Below are 19,407 nucleotides of genomic sequence, written 5' to 3'. Positions count from 1 at the left end.
CTTAGACATTTATATTGTTTGCAGTTTTTATTGCTATCAATGATGCTAAAGTGATTCTCTTGGTTTTTATTTTATGTTATCATTTATGTATCTATGTACTTAAACACAGGCAGGTAGTAGATTGCATGTAGAGAGCTTGAGGGCATGGTTCTAGAGTCACATTGCCTGGGTTCAAATCCTTGTCCTGCTGATTCCTGGATGCCCTCCCTGGAAGGCTGTGTGACCTTTGTGTAACTATGGTCCACCTCTAAAATGGAGGAAATTCAAGTGCTTCCTAAGGTGGCTATGAAGATTAAATGATAAAATATATGTAAATCGCTGAGGACACAGTCTGATACAAAGTGAAGGCTAATTAAAATTTAGCTATTAAAACAGCACTATTTACAATAGGCAAGACATGGAAGCAGCTTAAATGTCCATCAACAGATGAATGGATACAGTCAATGTGGTACATATATACAATGGAATATTACTCAGCCATAAAAAAATGAAATAATATCATTTGTGGCAACATGGATGGACCTAGAGATTAGCATATAAAATGAAGAAAGAGAAAGATAAATATGATATTACTTATATGTGGAATCTAAAAAAGGATACAAATGAACTTATTTATAAAACAGAAATGGACTTACAGACATAGAAAACAAATTTATGGTTACCAAAGAGGATAATGGGGGAGAGGGAATAAATTAGGAGTTTGGGATTAAACTATACACACTACTGGGCTTCCCTGGTGGCACAGTGGTTGAGAGTCCCCCTGCCGATGCTGCCGATGCAGGGGACACGGGTTTGTGCCCCAGTCTGGGAAGATCCCACATGCCGCAGAGCGGCTGGGTCCGTGAACCATGGCCACTGAGCCTGCACGTCTGGAGCCTGTGCTCCACAACAGGAGAGGCCACAACAGTGAGAGGCCTGCGTACCACAAAAACAAAAACAAAAACAAAAACACCCTACTATATATAAAATAAACAACAAGGACCTACTGTACAGCACAGAGACCTATACTCAGTATCTTGTAATAACCTATAATGGAAAATAATCTAAAAAAGAATATATATATATATAAAATGGAATCAATTTGCTGTATACCTGAAACTAACACAACACTGTAAATTAACTATACTTCAGTAAAAAATTTTAGCTATTAAATAATCCACGTTTGAGGGATGGATGGAGGTAAGTGGAAGCATAGATGAAATAAGATAATTATCAGCCATAATCATGCTGATAATTGATGAAGCTGGGTGTAAAGTACAAGGGGATTCATGATACTATTGTTTCTACTTTTTTATATGTTTGAAATTTTTTAATAAGTAAAAGTATACATAATAAAAACATTTTAGCTTTTAAGTTTATTTTTTGGTTTTGAATTATTTTCTTTGGATATGTTTCTAGAAGCAGGGTCACCAGGTGGGATATTTTCATAATCATTGTTTTGAATATGGCCAAATTGCTTTAGTAAAGGATTGTTTGATACACGGTGCTATCCACAGACTCTAAGTAAGCCAGTCTTATCACAATCTTAAACAGCATAAGATATTACCATTACATGTTTGTCATCCAATTTTATAAATAAAATGACACCTCACAGTTATTTCCCCCCTTTTATTTTTTAAAAAATGTTTCTTTATTTTTGGCTGCATTGGGTCTTTGTTGCTGCACAGGCTTTCTCTAGTTGCGGCGAGCGGGAGCTACTCTTTGTTGCGGTGCGTGGGCTTCTCGTTGCGGTGGCTTCTCATTACAGAGCACGGGCTCTAGGCACATGGGCTTCAGTAGCTGTGGCACACGGGCTCAGTAGTTGTGGCTCGTGGGCTCTAGGGTGCAGGCTTCAGTAGTTGTGGCACACAGGCTTAGTTGCTCTGCGGCATGTGGGATCTTCCCGGACCAGGGATTGAACCCGTTTCCCCTGCATTGGCAGGCGGATTCTTAACCACTGCGCCACCAGAGAAGTCCTCCCCCCTTTTAAAGTTAGTAGAACCTTCAAGCATTTTCTTAATTGTGGTTACTGGTAGTTATCATTTATAAATTTTTAAGTTATTTACTTCTGTCCTTGGTCCTTTCATCTATAAGGGTTTTACAGGATTCATTTTATGAGAGCAGTATAATAGTTTGGTGGAATTAAACTCATTTTAACTGTCATATTTCATTTTTAAGTGAAAGGAGAAACTGTCATCACTATGCAGGTATTGTGATATTTGATTGAAAAATTCCTTCTTTAATATGTATTCATGGCAAACATATTTTTTGACACTTTTAATGATTATGATCTCCACATCTTATTTATCTGGAATAAGTTCTTGATTTATGGCTGCTATAAATGTGTGGTCAAGCTATGATGAATTGCTCTGAGGTGGCCACCACCACTGTTCTTTATATAGCGTCCCCTCAGTGTGCTGTCATCCTGACTGTGGACCATCTGCCACCAGAGGCCAGGCTGCAGATGTCCCTTGTCAATGAAATTTGACCTCAGTAAATTTGCAGGTGTCTTTGGAAGGGCAGGGAAACTACCATTCTGCTTTTACGGTATTCCACATTTATAATGAACATACTCATGTTTGCTTTCTCTCTTCATCCGTCCCTGCTTTTCATGATACTAATCAGAATTGCTAATTCCAATACAGATCATAATCACAGATTCTCTGTAGCTCTTAAAATGTGTTCAGCTGCCTATCATTCAGATACTGAGTAATGTTTTTACTCATCTTTTCAGTTTCCTCCTACGGGGCTGGCACATTTCTGTTATATTATTACAACCTACATATTTAAAATTTTAGAATGCTAAGGCCTAATATTGTTCAGTGGTTTATTTAAACTTTATAGTTTTCTGTGTTTAAACCTATAATTTGTAAATGATAGCTTTTTGAAATGGATTTCTGGTCTACTGGAGAGCCACATTTTATGCCATCTTCGTAACCATAGGGACTGAAAGGTGACAGTGTATGAAGCCCTCTATATTTCATTTTCATATTATTTATTACTTGACAAATGGCAAGCGGGGCATAAAATTGGTTTGTCAGATTTGCATAAGAACTTTCTTACAAAAAGCTTTTATAGTACACAACACGTACGCGAATTCTCATATAATCGTCCTTTTGAGATCAGCCTGGTAGTTTTGTTGCTGTTCTTTTCTTTTTTCATTTTTTTGGAAAACTTTTTTTAGTATATATCTATATTTATTTTATTTAGGAATAATTGATACCAGGTGTACAACATAATGATTCGACATTTTTATACATAGCAAAATGATCACCATGATAAGTCTAGGTAACATCCATCACCATACAGTTATAAGCGTTTGTCCCTTTTTTTCTTGTGATGAGGACTTTTAAGATCTACTCTTAGCAGCTTTCAAGTGTGCAATATTAACTATAGTTACCATGCACCATGCTGTAGGTCACATCCCCGTGACAATTATTTTATAGCTGGAAGTTTGTAACTTTTGACCCCCTTCACCCATTATACATCCCCCCCCGCTCCCACCCACTCCCACCAGCCCCTGGCAACCACTGTCCTCTGTTGAAAAACTTTAAAAAAAATTTATTTAAAATTTTGAATTTTATTTTATTTTTTTATACAGCAGGTTCTTAGTAGTCATCCATTTTATACACATCAGTGTATACATGTCAATCCCAATCGCCCAATTCATCACACCACCATCCCCACCCCACTGCCGCTTTCCCCCCTTGGTGTCCATACGTTTGTTGTCTACATCTGTGTCTCAATTTCTACCCTGCAAACTGGTTCATCTGTACCATTTTTCTAGGTTCCACATATATGCGTTAATATGCGATATTTGTTTTTCTCTTTCTGACTGACTTCACTCTGTATGACAGTCTCTAGATCCATCCGCGTCTCAACAAATGAAATGAAATGAAAAACTTTTAAGATTAAAAAAATCTGCCATGATGGAAAGAGCCTATCAGTTGTTTAAAGTAAAGATGCGAAATTGAAAGTAAGACTTTTTCCCCCCTTTTTTGTCAGTAATCTTTAGAAAAGTTCAAATAAACTTTAAGCCTGAGTTTGACATAAGATTATGTGATTGGTTAAATGTGGTATGAGACTTAAATAAGCAAAAGCCCCTTTTAAAAGCTCTGATACTCATAATCAGGAAAAACAGAGTTCTAAAACTTTTATATAAATCTAAATTGTGTCTACGACTATGTGTTTGTGGGTATGTTGTATATATATTTTATAAAACGTATGAAAACAATTCCCAAAATAGTGTTTCTACTTCGATAAATATAAATACAAATGTGGATATAAACATTCCGGTTAAACAAAGAAATAGCAAAAGGGTGAGCTTTTGAGTTTTTCAAAATGTTGATTGTAGTCATTTTAGGAAAGATGTATCATTACTTGTCAAACAGCCAGTAGGTTCATCCCAGGGTAGAGGGAGTCAGGGCTGTCCTCCTAGATACACTGACCTCCCCTGGCAGTTCTAGCTTCACTGTGAAACTTGAGGATGATAACATTTGAAATAGAGGAATTTGTTCATGTGTGGGTAGTAAACTCAATTTAGCGTACTCTCCTGATATAGTCCCTGTTCCTTGCCCTGGTACAAACACTCTTCTCAGATTATCGGTGAGTTATCTCACTAATTGTTTTACCCACATTCGAGGACCTTTCCTCGTCTGCATTCCATGCTGAACATAAAGAGGCACCTGCCTGACTTCCTACCCACTTCACAGTGTCAAGGTGAATGTGGCCAAATCTGTCTGCTTCTTGGCCTCCTGTGGTCCTCCTAGACCATCGTATCTTCCTTTTTATGGACCGAGTCCCTGAAGACAAGCAGCCTCCCGACCCCGGGGCTGAGAGGGAGCTGCCCTCGCACCCTCCTCCTGCTTGGACATCCCCCCACTTCATTCATTCAAACAATCACCTGGCTTTCATTGTCTTCCCTTTCTCTCGTTAAGTTCTCTTGGTCATTTTAAAATACACTCGGGGTTCAAGCGGGTTCACAGGTCAAACCTGATTTAAAATGAGTGGCTGGAGATCTAACCAGTAGTAGAGTTTTCACTCCAGGTCTGCATATTGCATCTGTTGCTGAGAGGCAGCCTGTGTTTTAACCCTGATTCTGCCAGGTACTGCGCTGTGACCTTGGGCAAGTTACTTAAACTCTCTGTGTCTGAGATTTTTTATAATGGAGATGATAAAAATCCTTATAGAGCTGTAGTGGAAATGAAATGAATGAATAAAGCATCCATGATGGCGCCTGTCAGAAAGTGCGTGCCACGTAACTCGTACTGTAGTCAGTGCTGTTCTCCTCCCAGGGGTGGGCCTGTGACTTGTCGTTGCTGTCAGCTCTCCTGGAGGCTCGCAGCTGACCCGGGCCTCTCTTCCCTTGGCACAGTGATGTTTGCACTTTGGCTAGTGACCTGTTCCTATGTTTATTTTAGAATCCATCCTAAAACGAACTTCCTCAAATACGTGTATTAGCTGGTCATGACAAAAATACCAGAATTTTTATCAAAGAGATAACACAAGGGCTTCCCTGGTGGCGCAGTGGTTGAGAGTCCGCCTGCCGATGCAGGGGACACGGGTTCGTGCCCCGGTCTGGGAAGATCCCACATGCCGCGGAGCGGCTGGGCCCGTGAGCCATGGCCGCTGAGCCTGCGCGTCCGGAGCCTGTGCTCCGCAACGGGAGAGGCCGCGACAATGAGAGACCCGCGTACAGCAAAAAACAAAAAAAAGAGAGAGAGAAAACACAAGCTGCAGTATATGGGCACAACGCTGTAAGAGTTAAAACACACCTGTCAAATGACTCTAGGTTGGCTGAAAACCAAAACAAAACGAGTTTGCTTTCATCCCCTATTTACTTTTTGGCCACCTAGAAAGCCACCAGCTCTCACCTGATGAGGACATTCACTCACGGGCTGACCATCTGGGTCCTGGGTGGCGTTAATAGTCTTCTGCCCAAAGCAGCTCTTGCCTAGCTGGAGAACTGCATCTTGATAAGCTGCACTTCAAAGTAAAGAAGACATAGAACATCATTGCTGGTCCGCGCACTAACCTTCGGGGTCTGAGCGAGTAAAGTGGTGCAAAGTGGTGTCGCGGGATCAGCCAGGTCTGTGCTATGATGGCCGTGCCTTCAGTCAGTTTTCATTCATGGGTGCTGAACCTCGGAGAGGCTGTGGGTCTGAGAAACTTGGATCACGCCTTAAAAATTGAGTAACAATAAATCAACTTTCTAGACACCACCGCTTTTCCAGTGTACCAGATCTGGAGGGGGTGGCGACTAGCAGGGAGGGCTCTGACTCTGTCCTGAGCCTGCAGCTGGGGGTGGACCATCTGTGGCCAGTGCCAAGCTAACAGGTAGAGGTCTCTGGTTATGTGCCTGTATCAGTGATTAGTAAAGAGCAGAAGGCATGAGAGACACGTGCATAACTGGGAATAGTGTCTTTTTATTCCTCATATAAATTTGTGGTGAACCATTTGGTTGGTCCCTTTGGAGATTTGGCATTTGTTTAGAATTTCTTACCTATCTTAATTTACAATGGGATCATTATTTTTCTCTCTTTTATAAAATTAAAGTATAGTTGATTTACAATATCATGTTAGTTTCAGGTGTACAGCACAGCGATTCAGTTATATGTGTGTGTACATATATATTATATATATATATTCTTCTTCAGATTCACTTCCCTTATAGCTTATTACAAAACATTGAGTATAGTACCTTGTGCTGTACAGTAGGTCCTTGTTGGTTCTCTATTTTATATATTGTATAGTAGTGTGTATATGTTAATCCCAGTTTTCTAAGCTAGATGTCTTTGGAATAGAAATTTTACTCAGCTTCTACTTATACTGAGGGTAATCCACCACAGTCTACCAGTCCTGGTCTTTGAATGGTTTTAGGGGGCTCTGAAAGAGAAAAAAAAGAGTTGCTCAGAGACAGTGTCATAATGTAAGGGTGTGAGTCACCATTATGTTCCCCAGCCAGAGTTGCTGGGACAAAATGAGATGAGTCATGTTGAAAGACCCATGTCTGACACGTGGTATGTGATCATTAGTTCCTCTCCCCAAGGGGTTAATTAGTACTTAGAACACTGAAATAGGTTTCACTAAGAAAACCAACAGCTCCATAAAAGTAACGTATAGCATTTATTTTTATAGTTATTTCTTAAAAATCAATATTGCAAACATACCAAAATAATTGAAAATCAGCATATACCCCAATGTACCACATAGGTTTCAAATGTTAAAATTTTGCCATAAATGCCTTAAATTCTTAATGACATGAAACCTTACAAATATAGTGATAAGTCACCTTCCCTACCTTAGCATACCTCATCCTTTCCCTGACTTTTGCGAGAGAACTCTATCCTGGCGGTGTGCATTCTCCCCACCAGTGTTTTTAACTTAGACTACATACCTATGTATTCATAAATAATATATAGTGTTGTATCTTCTAAAAAGTTTACGTAAGCAGTATAATAATGTAGTGCATCCTTTGAACCTGTGTTTTTCACATATTCATTTGAGGTTTGAGTGTAGAACTTACTTCCTTTTAGCTGCTGTGTAGGATACCATTGCCCGAAATATTCCATAACTGATTTAGATACTTCATATATGTTATTTATTTATCACAAAACACTGTGAGGTGTTTTCGACTCGGTTTCAGAGCATGTATTCAAACCCAGGTTTCTCCAATTCCATTAAGCCATGCTTTCAATAAATATCAGCAAAATAAAGTTGGAAAGAATGAGCTGGCAGGCTGTCTGCTAGTGTGTATCTCTGGGATCTGAACATAAGGGAACTTGGTGGTTATCTCTCCTCCTGGCCTGGGGCAGGCAAGGTCAGGGCAGCCTAGTCTGCACTGGGGCTACTAGGGCTGCACTGCAGGAGGGCCCAGGGTCGGCGGGAGTCAGCTGCAAATGTGGTAAATCAATGACATTTCGAAAAGAATTGAAGTTGATTTACAATGTTGTGTTTCAAGTATACAGCAAAGTGATTCAGTTATACATATATAAATACGTACATATACTCTTTTTCAGATTTTTTCCACAGATATAGTTCCCTGTGCTATACAGTAGATCCTTGTTGTTCACCATTTTATATATAGCAGTGTGTATCTGTTCCTCCCAAACTCCCAATTTATTTCTCCTCCCCACCTCTACCCCCTTTGGTAACCATAAGTTTGTTTTCCACGTCTGAGTCTATTTCTGTTTTGTAAACAAGTTCACCTGTATCGTTTTTTTTAGATTCCACATAAAAGTGATATCATATGATACTTATCTTTGTCTGATTTTTTTCACTTTGTATGATAATCTCTAGTTCTATCCATGTTGCTGCATATAGCACTATTTCATTCTTTTTAATGGCTGAGTAATATTCCAGTGTGTGTGTGTGTGTGTGTGTGTGTGTGTGTGTGTGTGTGTGTGTATACACCACATCTTCTTTATCCACTCATCCTAAATGGACATTTAGGTTGCTTCCATGTCTTGGCTATTGTGAATAGTGCTGCTGTGAACATTGGGTGTGTGTATCTTTTCTAATTAGCGTTCTCTCCAGATATCAATGACATTTTTGAGGCCTAAAAGGCCCTGAGGGACAGAGAGAGGTTTTAAAAGAAGTGTTAAGTCATGGACCCAGCCATCAAGGAATTTAAAATCTAACAAGGGAGACAAAACTAACATGAAACAGAGCAACTGGATGCAGAACAGCTCGGTGTGTGCTGTGCCCCCGCCATCTTTTACAGAAATGGGATATCCTGTATCCTGTATTTTTCTCCGCATCTTGATTTCTCCCTCAACAATACCTTCTGGAAATCCTCTCAAGGCATCTAGCATAGAACTAATTTATTTTTAAAGCCTGTGTAATATTCCATGCTATGGACATATCATCATTTATTTGACTATTCTCTTATTAATGGGTCATCTCCTATTCACTGTTAGTGGCTAAAAAACTTTAATAATTAATGTCCTCGTATGTATGTCCCTGTGTGTTCAGATTTCTGCAGGAGAGTTTACCAAGAGTGGCATGATTGGAGAGGGGAGGGTATATGTATTTTTAATTTTAATTCATGCTGCCAGATTGCTTTCTAAAAAGGCTAGAATTCATATTTCCCCACCATCAATGTATGAGTGTCCTCTCCTGACATTGTCACTTCTAACAGTTATATCTCTTTTTAAGTGTCTGACAGTATATAAAGTTATATCCAATTATCCTCATTTTCTGCAGCCACTGGGGAATATAAATGCCTTTTTTGGACATTATGTTGGTTATTTTTGCTGTGTTGTCTACTGCTCGTCTTTTGCCTGATTGATATTATTAGCCTTTGTGTTTTTCCTTGGTTAGTTTGTAAGAGCTATTTATATAGAACAGATATCAACACTTTGTCATCTGTGTTACAAATATTTGGACCAGCAATATCATTTGTCTGTTGGCTTTGTTTACCAGCCAGATCACTGAAGGAGGATAGCAGCAAACTGAGTTTCATCAGCTCAAAGAAAAATCTAATTAGTTCCATAAGTTTAAGTAACCTTTTGGAAGGGTCCATGAGTGAAGTATGATGTCAATGGGTACGGTACAATCTGTTCGTTGACGAATGTGGTAACTCACTGCATCAGCCAAATTTTCTGTCACTCATGCTTTTCTGATGTTCTTCAAGCCACAGGGAGGAATACTTACATGTGTGCCTGATGTATAGGAAAACACAGTTTGATTTTCAAGCAGCTCTAATGCATTCAGCTCATCTCTCTTCCTTATGGAAATAGAGTCCTGAAATACTGTATCTTTTTAAATTTTTAAATTTTTATCTTTTTAGAAATCACACCATCCTCAAAGCCTCATCCACCTGTTGTGGGCAAAGTGACTCATCACAGCATTGAATTATACTGGGACCTGGAGAAGAAAGTCAAGCGGCAGGGACCCCAGGAGCAGTGGTTCAGGTTTTCTATTGAAGAAGAAGACCCCAAAATGCACACTTATGGTATCATTTATACGTAGGTGCAATGTTGAACTGCTTAACATTTTGCTTTGATTTCTTGATTAGCTGGAATGGTTTCTATTGTATCCGAGAAGACTCATTTTGAAATTGAAGGAATGAGTCGGCATCATTTGCATTCATTCTTTTCATGAGTGATGAATTTTGGAAAATAAGGGTGAGCAGTCCCTTTGAAATTAAACCTCCTAGACCTTTGAGAGCTCCTTGGGCTTCTGAAATATTCTAATGGTATATTTTAACAATCCAAAACGTAGAGACAGAATCAAAGGAGAGTTGGATGAAATCAGATGAGGTTCCCTTCGGGCTGTTCTCTTCACAGATGTGACAGCTTCCGGGACCTCGGGAAGTTGTTCCCTTGTTAACTCTTTCCAGCCAACCTGCTACCCCTCTCAGCCTCCATCAGAACCTGTCTTTTTTTTGCCTTTTCCTTGAATGCACTTCCTTCTATTTTTATACAGCTGGTTCCTTTACACCATGCACATATCATATCAAATACTGGCCCCTCCTCAAAAGGCCACCTGAAGTAGCCGTTCTTCCACCCAGCTCTCCTCTCTGCCACGACCTTGTTTCATTTGCATTGTGAAACCTAGCTCTGCCTGAGTCATTTTACTGTTTACTGTTCATTTTCTGTCTCCCTACCAGCATCTAAACTCCACGAGAAGCAGGTAAGACTCCTGCTTGCTTAAGGCTCTTTCCCCAGCTCCTAGGCAGTGTCAGCACATAGGAGGCCCTCAAAATATTTGTTGTTGAATAAATAAATGAATGCAACAGGAATAATCAAGAAGTCTTTTTTTTTTTCTTAGCCTTCACTTCAATCCTTATTTCTTCCTTTGACAGCTTTACTGCTTGCAAAATGACTTTGTGTTTTAGGAAGAAGACCAGAAATGAGATGCAGATATGGTTTTATATTAAACTTTTAATTTTGACATAATTGTAGCTTCACATCTGGCTGTAAGAAACAATACAGAGAAATCCCAGGTACCTTTTACCATTCTCCCCAGTGGTAACATTACGGAAAACTGTAGGGCAATATCACAGCGGGCATCCTGGCACTGCTACAGTCAGGGAACAGTTGCAGCGCTTTGCTGGACTTTTCTCCAGGTGGTATTGTGGTAAGGGTGCTGATGTGAGGGTCCATACGCAGGCTTCGACTGTTACCTGAACCATGGTATCCCTGCGATTTGATGAACGATTCTTTGTACCTAGAAAAGAAAACATGCATTTACCTGAAATGTAGTTGCCATATGAAAATAATTCCTGGCCCGACTACTTGAAATGTTATTTTAATCATGTCATGTCATGTGTTATTCTCTGGTAAGTAGTTTCCACCCAAAAGCATGAATGATGATGTAACAAGTATTTCTGTGGAGAGAGAAAAAGGTATTTTATTTCCCCTGTTTCTCTTGCACCACAAACCGTGCTTGGCAGGTTAGGTGGGGCTGTCCTGGGTGCTCCGTTGTGTCTCCATTTCTCCTTTGCTGGGTGATCAGCCATGTCCACTGGCCTCCAGCCTGTGTGTCTCTGAGTTGTTATGTTTTCCCCAGAGACCTGAGTGCTGTCTGGCCCCGGGAACTCACCTGGATGGTTGCCTGGCATTGCAGAGCCAGCAGCGAGGCCTTCAGACCCCCAACTCTAAGCAAGGTTGTGAGATGCTCACGTTCCCTCGGAGAATTAGCACAAACCTTGACACTAGGTGGCAGAGTTAGACTGTGTTAATCTTGACCCCTTTTCTCCATTATATCGCTTTTCCCTAGGTGTATCGTTAAAACTAGCAAATGCCTTTCTTTGAAAACGCGATTATCTAGACTGTCTGACCTTGGGATTGTGGATTTAAGAACTTCGTTTTGACTTGTCAGTTTCTGTTCATCTTTTCCAACAGCCAGTCTTGAATCAGTGCTGTTGTCTTTGACGTGGGCTCTCCTCACAGCCAGGTATATCTAGTTTTCATGAGTTCTCCCTTTGCACATCCCTTCTATGCTTTCCCTTGTTAGATTGTGGCATTTCCCCTACTAGGATGCAAGTAGGATCTGTTTTCTGACTAGTCAGTGCTGAATCCCCAGGTCCTACAACCGTCCAGCTTCTTTGCTGATTGAATGAATTGGCCATATCCCTCTTTTCTTGCCCTCTCTCCCTTCCTTCTATCTTGCGAGGTTAATTTTCTTTTTAATCTTCCTTTTGTCAAATTGTCTTCGATGGGTTTCCATTGCTTGAAGAATGAAGGTCCAGCTCCTAACACGAATATCTGATGCTCTTCACAGTTTGCCCACAAACTGCCTTTCTTGATGTTTCTTATTTCTGGGCATAAACCTTCTGAAGAAATCTGCTTTACTGTCCTTCGAGTATGCCTTGACTTCTCCTGCATGTGTGTTCAGCTGTTTTCTCTGTTCAGACAAATCTCCCCTGCTCCATCCTTTCTTCCACCCAAGTCAGATTCTACCTCGACTGAGAAGCTCCCTTTACTATCCTGTTATCTATCCCTCTAAATTCCTATGACAATTGGTACCCTTATCATGCATTTCATTCATTCAGTCAGCACCTACTATGTGCCACACACTGTTTTGGATGCCGGGGATACAGCACTAGACAAACAGACAAAAATTCCTCCCTCATGATGAGGAAGACAAACGATAAATAAGATACATAAGTAAAAATGTAGTGTGTCAGATGGTGGTTAAGTACCAAGTGGAAAGCAGAGGAGAATAGTTGGAGGCTTGGAGTGGAGGTGAAGAAGGCTTCACTGAGAAGGGAATCTGTGTAAAGAAGCAAGTGAGGGGTATCTGGAGCCTCATGAGTATCTGGAAGAACATTCCAGGCAGAAGACACAGCAGGCAAAAATGTCTGGAGGCGGGATTGTGCCTGGCGTTCCAGAAACACTGAGGAGTGAAGTGAATAAGCAATGGGATGGGGCCAGCGTGGGGACGGGGCTTGGGGGCTGTCACTTTGTGAGGTGAGAAGCCACTGGACACTGATAAACTGGGGAGGGGTATGGTGCTTATGCTCCATGAGGGTCACTCTGCCTGCTGAGAGGAGGACAGGCTGTGAGGAGGAAAGGCGGCCAGAGCAGGGAGGACTAATTAGGGAGCTTCTGCAATAATTTAGGTGGGAAATAACAGAACAGAGTGTGAAAAGTGGTGAAATCAGGGCTTTTGAAGAATTTGCTGGTGCACCAGATATGGGATGTGAGAGAAAGAGGGTAGTCAAGGGGCATCAGTAGCATCTCAGGATCGGCCCCATTGGGCTGCAGGAAACAGCAGCTCCGGAAGCTCAGTGGCTCCCAACGGCAGCCATGTGTTTCCCATGCAGAACACCCGTGGTGTGTCGCCAGGCTGGTGGAGTAGGCTCTGCCTGAACGTGGCTACTCATGGTGCCAGCAGAGGCAGAGATTGGGGCTCCCCGTTTCTTGAAGCTTCCACCCAGAATGACACACTGCACCTCTGTTTATACTTCATTGCTCAGAGCAAGTCCTGCCACGTCTGAGCTCCACAGCACTGGGATATAGAATCCTTGAGAGGGCACCAAGTACCTGTGAACAAAATCCAGTCTTCCACAGGTGGCACCAAGGTTTTGGCCTGAGCAGCTCAAACCACGGAGACTCGGGATGGAGCGGAAGCTCGTTTGGGGACGATCAGGCATCCAGGTGGAGACATCAAGGAGGCAGTTGGGGAAGAATCAGCCAGGGGAGATCTTGTCTGGGCTGGAGGAATGGATTTCAGAGTCATCAGCAGGTGGCGGGATTGGAAAGCTGGGGGTGGAACATAGTGGGAGAAGAGAAGTCTGGCAACTGAGTCTCTGGGCATTTCAGTACTTACTTTGTTATGTTTCATGTTTGCTCAGCTCTTGCATCAGATATTTGCTTTGGCTGATAACAGAAATAAGGGTATGCTTTACACTTTGATATATTTCCTCTACTGGAAGTAGAACTTGGAAAAGTTCTAAGATTGCTTCATCCTTTGAGCTACCATGCCTGGGCCGTGTAAAGTAGTGCATCTCCAGACGTTCGATACACAGCTGCTCTGAGACGTCCCTGTGTCTGTGCTGCAGTTGATGTCACTCCTGTGTCTGCATTGTAGTCGTGGAGGACCCTAGTGGGCAGCTGTGTCTCTGGTCCTCTCCATGGGGCCACCTCTACTGATGCTGTGAGAGCCTCCAGCCTCCAATCACGGTGCCCAGTGGCATCTGTTTTCTCAGACAGTTCTGTAATTTATCTTTCCAGGGGTTATGAAGGTGCTATTTGCTTCATGTTGATCTTACGATATTTAGCACCACTGGATTTTATTGGGGGCACTTTTAGTTTTATTTTGGTCTAAAACTATGTTAAGTCTTTGCCACCTGGCAATTAAATTCCATTGAGGTTTGAGCATTGTAGTCTCACTGAGCTCCTAAAGACCTTTTCAGATGCCACAAGTTGAGGGCTCAGTTTCTATGATTCAAATAGCTATAGTTATACACCTCTACTCGTGTAACAATAAAACCCACCCACTCACAAGATTACTTTGTGCCAAGCTGATATATTTTAGTTTATTGTTGTTGTTGTTATTTTTTTTTAAACCATGCAGTTTTTCTGAACATTTGTCTTGGTTTCAGAGCTTTTTCTTTCATGGTAAATATATTTGTATCTAGTTTTTTGTTTTTTTTTGTTTTTTTTTTTTGCATTACACGGGCCTCTCACTGTTGTGGCCTCTCCCGTTGCGGAGCACAGGCTCCGGATGTGCAGGCTCAGCGGCCATGGCTCACAGGCCCAGCCGCTCTGCGGCATGTGGGATCTTCCCGGACAGGGGCACGAACCCATGTCTCCTGTATTGGAAGGCGGACTCTCAACCACTGTGCCACCAGGGAAGCCCCTGTACCTAGTTTTAACACTCTGTTTTTTTTGGCTTCTTAAGGCTGTCGGTATCATTTCCTAATTGTCTTTATTATAGTTTCTTTGTTGTTGGTACATGACGTATCAGTTATCTATTGCTGCGTAACAAACTGTCCCAAACTTAGTGGTTTTGGTCAAAGTGTAAAATACATGCTTGCTCATGATCCTACAGTTTGGGCAGCGTGGGGAGGGCAAGTCTCTGTTCCACGTGGTCTTGGCTGGTGCAGCTCTTTTGGGGCTGAAGGATCCAAGTGGTGTCACTCATGTGTCTGATGCCTCTGCTGGGGCAGTGGGGCCAGTGGGTGGCTGACCTGTGTTTTCCTTCATTGTCTGGCATCTTCCGGTGACTCTCACCAGCCAACCTCTCCCTCCAGTGGGGAAGTTGAACATCTTTACGTGGCATCTGGCTTCCAAGGGAGCAAGAGCAGAAGCTGCCAGGCGTATTAAGGCTGGGCCCAGAATTGCATAGCATCCCTTTGCCACATCCCATCCTACTTACGGGGAGAGGAATTTGACTCTTAACGGTGGGAAGAGTACGTGCAACTGCAGGATGGGAGCGGTAGCTAGAGACCACCTTGACTGACATGGCTTCTTTAGGTGGAGAGAATATGCTTCAAGGAAGGGTAGTCTCAGTGAAGAGGGCTGCGTCCACCCTTGAAGGGCAGGAGAACACAGACGAAGGTCAGAAGGGCCTCAACGTCCCCTGTCCCCGCCCCCCCCCCACCATCTTTTTCTTGGCTCGGTTAGAGCTCTGCCCAAGAAGTCATTTAGGTTTTGGTGCCTGGAGTAACTTGTGATGCAGAAAAGGGTGATCTTCGAGTATTCTGGACTTCATTTCAGCTTAAAATTTTACGTTTTGGATAATCGACAAAGGGAGAGAAACACAAAGGGCAAAGGGTCTTTGGAAATCATTTCCTGTTTTCAAACATGGTCCTCCAGGTCTCTGAGCTGAGACTCCTCTCAGGAGCACAGATCCAGACCTGCCTGATCGCCCGGCACTAGATTTTTCTGTCAGTTACCCTTTGCTCTCACCTAACCATTCATCCCCCTGGGATTCCTTGTCCTTCCAGTCCATGTGGCTTCCTCAGACTGCCTGGCTCCTTCCTTCCCCTGCCTATCCTCCTGTCTGTTCTGGAAGTTGCTTGTCCCATGTCTCACTTTACATCAGAGGCCTCTCTGCTAAGGACATGCTTTGGGGCCCCCTCTCCCCTCACTCACTCCTCACGGTAGAGAAATTACTTGTCTGATGGGTGAGTTTGGGAGACAGAAGGCCTTCTGGGTTGTCTTAAACTATCCTGAAGGGTTCCCCTCCCCCTGGAGCAATGGTGGGCCTGGCTCTCTATGCACTGGGCACTGTGCCTGCATCTCTGGGGAGACACTGCTTTTCCAGTGGGTTTATCAGTACAACTCCAGCACTGTCATTTCAGCCTGATGCAGCTGTCACGCCTCACTGTCCTGCACTGCCCCTGCTCTTGCACCCATCAGCAAGAGTTGACAGACGCATCTCGGCCCTGAACTGGTCCAGGGCTGCATCCCCAGCCCGGCCCAGCACCTCCCAGGTAGTGGGCACTAGATAGATTTGGTGAGTTGCATGGAAAGGAGTTGATGTATAAATATTTAGGTAGCACGTCAACATTTTTGAAAGATTAGTTGTGAACCCCAAAGTATGATTCTGGCCTCTGTACAAGTCTGCTGAGAATGAAGGGAAAGTTATAGACAGAAAATGGGAAAAAAGATGGTAAGCTTGGCATCCGAGGGGCTGTGGAGAGTGTCCTGAAGGGAGGAGGGCAGGGCCTGGGCTGGATGTGGAAGCAGGAAAGAAGAAAAGAGCTGGAGATAGTACATCCTCACCCCGTCTCCACCCGCCCTGCACACACACAGATCAAGTCTTTGAGGTGTAAGGAAAGAAAGATTTAGATGAAGGCTTTGAAAAGAGATACATGGAATTTAATCAGATGCTAAGAAAGGTTTTTGGCAGCAAAGGGGAGCTGAGATTTTGGGACTGTTGGGATAGACATACAACTCCTTGGACCTTTGGAGACCTGGTAGGCTAGAAAGTGCGGCAAGTCAAAACCAGATCCCCAGGTCCTGCTTCACGGCCGGAGGGCCGGGGTCTCGGCCCCTTCACTGGGTCTCAGCGTCTCCTGAGCTGGCAACACTACCCGCCTGCGTTTCCTGGTGCCCCTTTTCAGCTCCAAATGATCCAAGGCAAGTCTTTCTGCCTGGAGGCCTGCAGATTTCCATCGCAGACTCTGATCAGTTTTCTGTTCTCCAAGTGTTCAGCACCTGCTTCCCACAAACGTTTTCCTAGGTGAACCTGACCGTGTGGTGTGTGATAGGAGAGTCGTTTCTGTGCTGCCCACCTCCCCAGCTGCTCGGGGCCTCCGACCAGTCACGCCCTCTCCCTGCAGTGGGATTTTGCCCGCAATAGGTACACAGCAGCGCCCATCCACCCGAAGACCCCACCCAGCAATCACATATCTGCTACTTGGACTGCCGAGCTTAGCTTTCAGTTGTGAAACTTTGCCATATGAGGACAAAAAAAAAAAAAAAAAAAAAAAAATCATGGGTTAACGTGATCCTTTCTCCAAAGTACAAAATTGCGAGCCAGCTGTGTGTCAGCCCTGGGGGAGGGGGGCTGTGGTATCGAGGGCACCTGCCGGGCAGGGGTGGACGCCTGTCCTGTCCTTTGTGCTCAAGAGTTCAGCCCAGGGTGAGAGACAGACAGCCACCGAGGTCCGCTCTGTGCCGGGGGTAGACAGTGCTCAGAAATCCCTTCCACTTGCTCTTCTGATACCTTTCAGAGGACGCTGCCCCGATCACCTGGTGTCATCATCACGTGTGTCTCCTTCCGTCTAGGGGATATGCTACTAAGCATGTTGTGGAAGGTCTGGACCCACGGACCCTGTACAGGTTTCGACTGAAGGTCTCCAGCCCCTCCGGAGAGCATGAGTACAGCCCGGTGGTCTCGGTATCTACGACCAGTGAGTATGCAGAACTCGAAACTCATTTATCTAAAGGTGACAAGCACTGTGAAGGTGAAGGTATTCTGCTTTCTGCTTGGTCTTCCTGGAAGCAGAACCCATTCCATTTTTAAGCACCGTGATAACGTTATTCACTGGCCGGGCCTGGCCGTCGCATAAGGGAAGTCTGATGATGCTTGAACAAATGCAAGAGCTGTTTTTTTGGGCCAGTGCTTCCCTGGGAGGGCACGTTCAGAAAAAAAGGACGGAGTCACCTTTCTCAGGAAATGGGCCAGAGGGGTGCGGGCCAAGCAAGCGTTCCCACGTGGAGAAACAGGCTGCCCCCCGGGCGACCTCAGGTGGGAGGTCCACTCAGCGTTTCGTCCCTTTTGGACAGCTTCAGTGTGTCCGTCAAGACTTGACGCAGCAGTCTGATCCCTGGGAACCTGTGGGTGAGGAACAGTGAAAAGCGCTGCTTCTGTCCACAGGACGTAGGGAGGGGGCCCACACAGAGGTGGGGGACAGAGGCCGCATCCTTTGCCCAGGGCAGATCTAAGGGTGCAGATATGTTCTGGGATCAGTATTTTCTTTCTTTTTTTTTAAAAGATTTTTTGTTTTTAATTAATTTATTTTTGGCTGCATTGGGTCTTCGTTGCTGCGCGTGGGCTTTCTCTAGTTGCGGCGAGCGGGGGCTACTCTTCGTTGTGGTGTGTGGGCTTCTCATTGCGGTGGCTTCTCTTGTTGCGGAGCATGGGCTCTAGGCGCGTGGGCTTCAGTAGTTGCAGCACATGGGCTCAGTAGTTGTGGCTCGCGGGCTCTAGAGTGCAGGCTCAGTTGTAGCACATGGGCTCAGTAGCTGTGGCTTGCAGGCTCTAGGGCGCAGGCTCAGTAGTTGTGGTGCACAGGCTTAGTTGCTCAGTGGCATGTGGGATCTTCCCGGACCAGGGCTCAAACGCGTGTCCCCTGCATTGGCAGGCGGATTCTTAACCACCATGCCACCAGGGAAGTCCCTGTGATTGGTATTTTAAAACAGTTTGAAGGTGTGTGTGTATGAAGTGCCATCTTTGAACTAGAATATTGTGAAGATTAAAACGGTCAGAAGTGTTTTTCACTTCTGAAAATACCCACCCACTGAAAATACAGACAAATCTTTTTTTTTTTTTTAAAGAAGATGTTGGGGGTAGGAGTTTATTAATTAGTTAATTAATCTTTGCTGTGTTGGGTCTTCATTTCTGTGTGAGGGCTTTCCCTAGTTGTGGCAAGCAGGGGCCACTCTTCATCACGGTGCACGGGCCTCTCACTATTGCGACTTCTCTTGTTGCAAAGCACAAGCTCCAGACGCACAGGCTCAGTAGTTGTGGCTCACGGGCCTAGTTGCTCCGCGGCATGTGGGATCTTCCCAGACCAGGGCTCGAACCCGTGTCCCCTGCATTGGCAGGCAGATTCTCAACCACTGCGCCACCAGGGAAGCCCCCAGACAAATCTTTTTTTGATTGCACAAAGGGAGTTAAACATTATTTAAAATTTTTGTGAGTTAAACGTTATTTTAAAATTTCAGTCAATGTAGCATTTGGCTTGTATACATATATATATATATATATTTTTTTTTTTTTTCTGTGACTTTCAGTTGTGTC

At 43.7% G+C, this 19,407-nt stretch overlaps 1 protein-coding gene across 2 annotated transcripts in view; it reads left to right on the top strand.

Moving 5' to 3' along the window:
* FANK1 (fibronectin type III and ankyrin repeat domains 1) overlaps positions 1-19,407 on the top strand; it is a 135,016-nt gene that overhangs the window by 99,660 nt on the left and 15,949 nt on the right. For both annotated transcript variants that reach the window (XM_060098418.1, XM_060098419.1), the window contains exons 2-3: positions 9,770-9,947; positions 17,670-17,794. In XM_060098418.1, coding sequence (XP_059954401.1) covers positions 9,770-9,947; positions 17,670-17,794 — 303 coding nt within the window. The remainder of the gene's footprint in view (positions 1-9,769; positions 9,948-17,669; positions 17,795-19,407) is intronic.

This window comes from Mesoplodon densirostris, chromosome 1, assembly GCF_025265405.1.
Source record: "Mesoplodon densirostris isolate mMesDen1 chromosome 1, mMesDen1 primary haplotype, whole genome shotgun sequence".
Lineage (NCBI taxonomy): Eukaryota > Metazoa > Chordata > Mammalia > Artiodactyla > Ziphiidae > Mesoplodon > Mesoplodon densirostris.
Note: the sequence above shows the minus strand (reverse complement) of the source record. Positions and strands in the feature narration are given on the sequence as shown.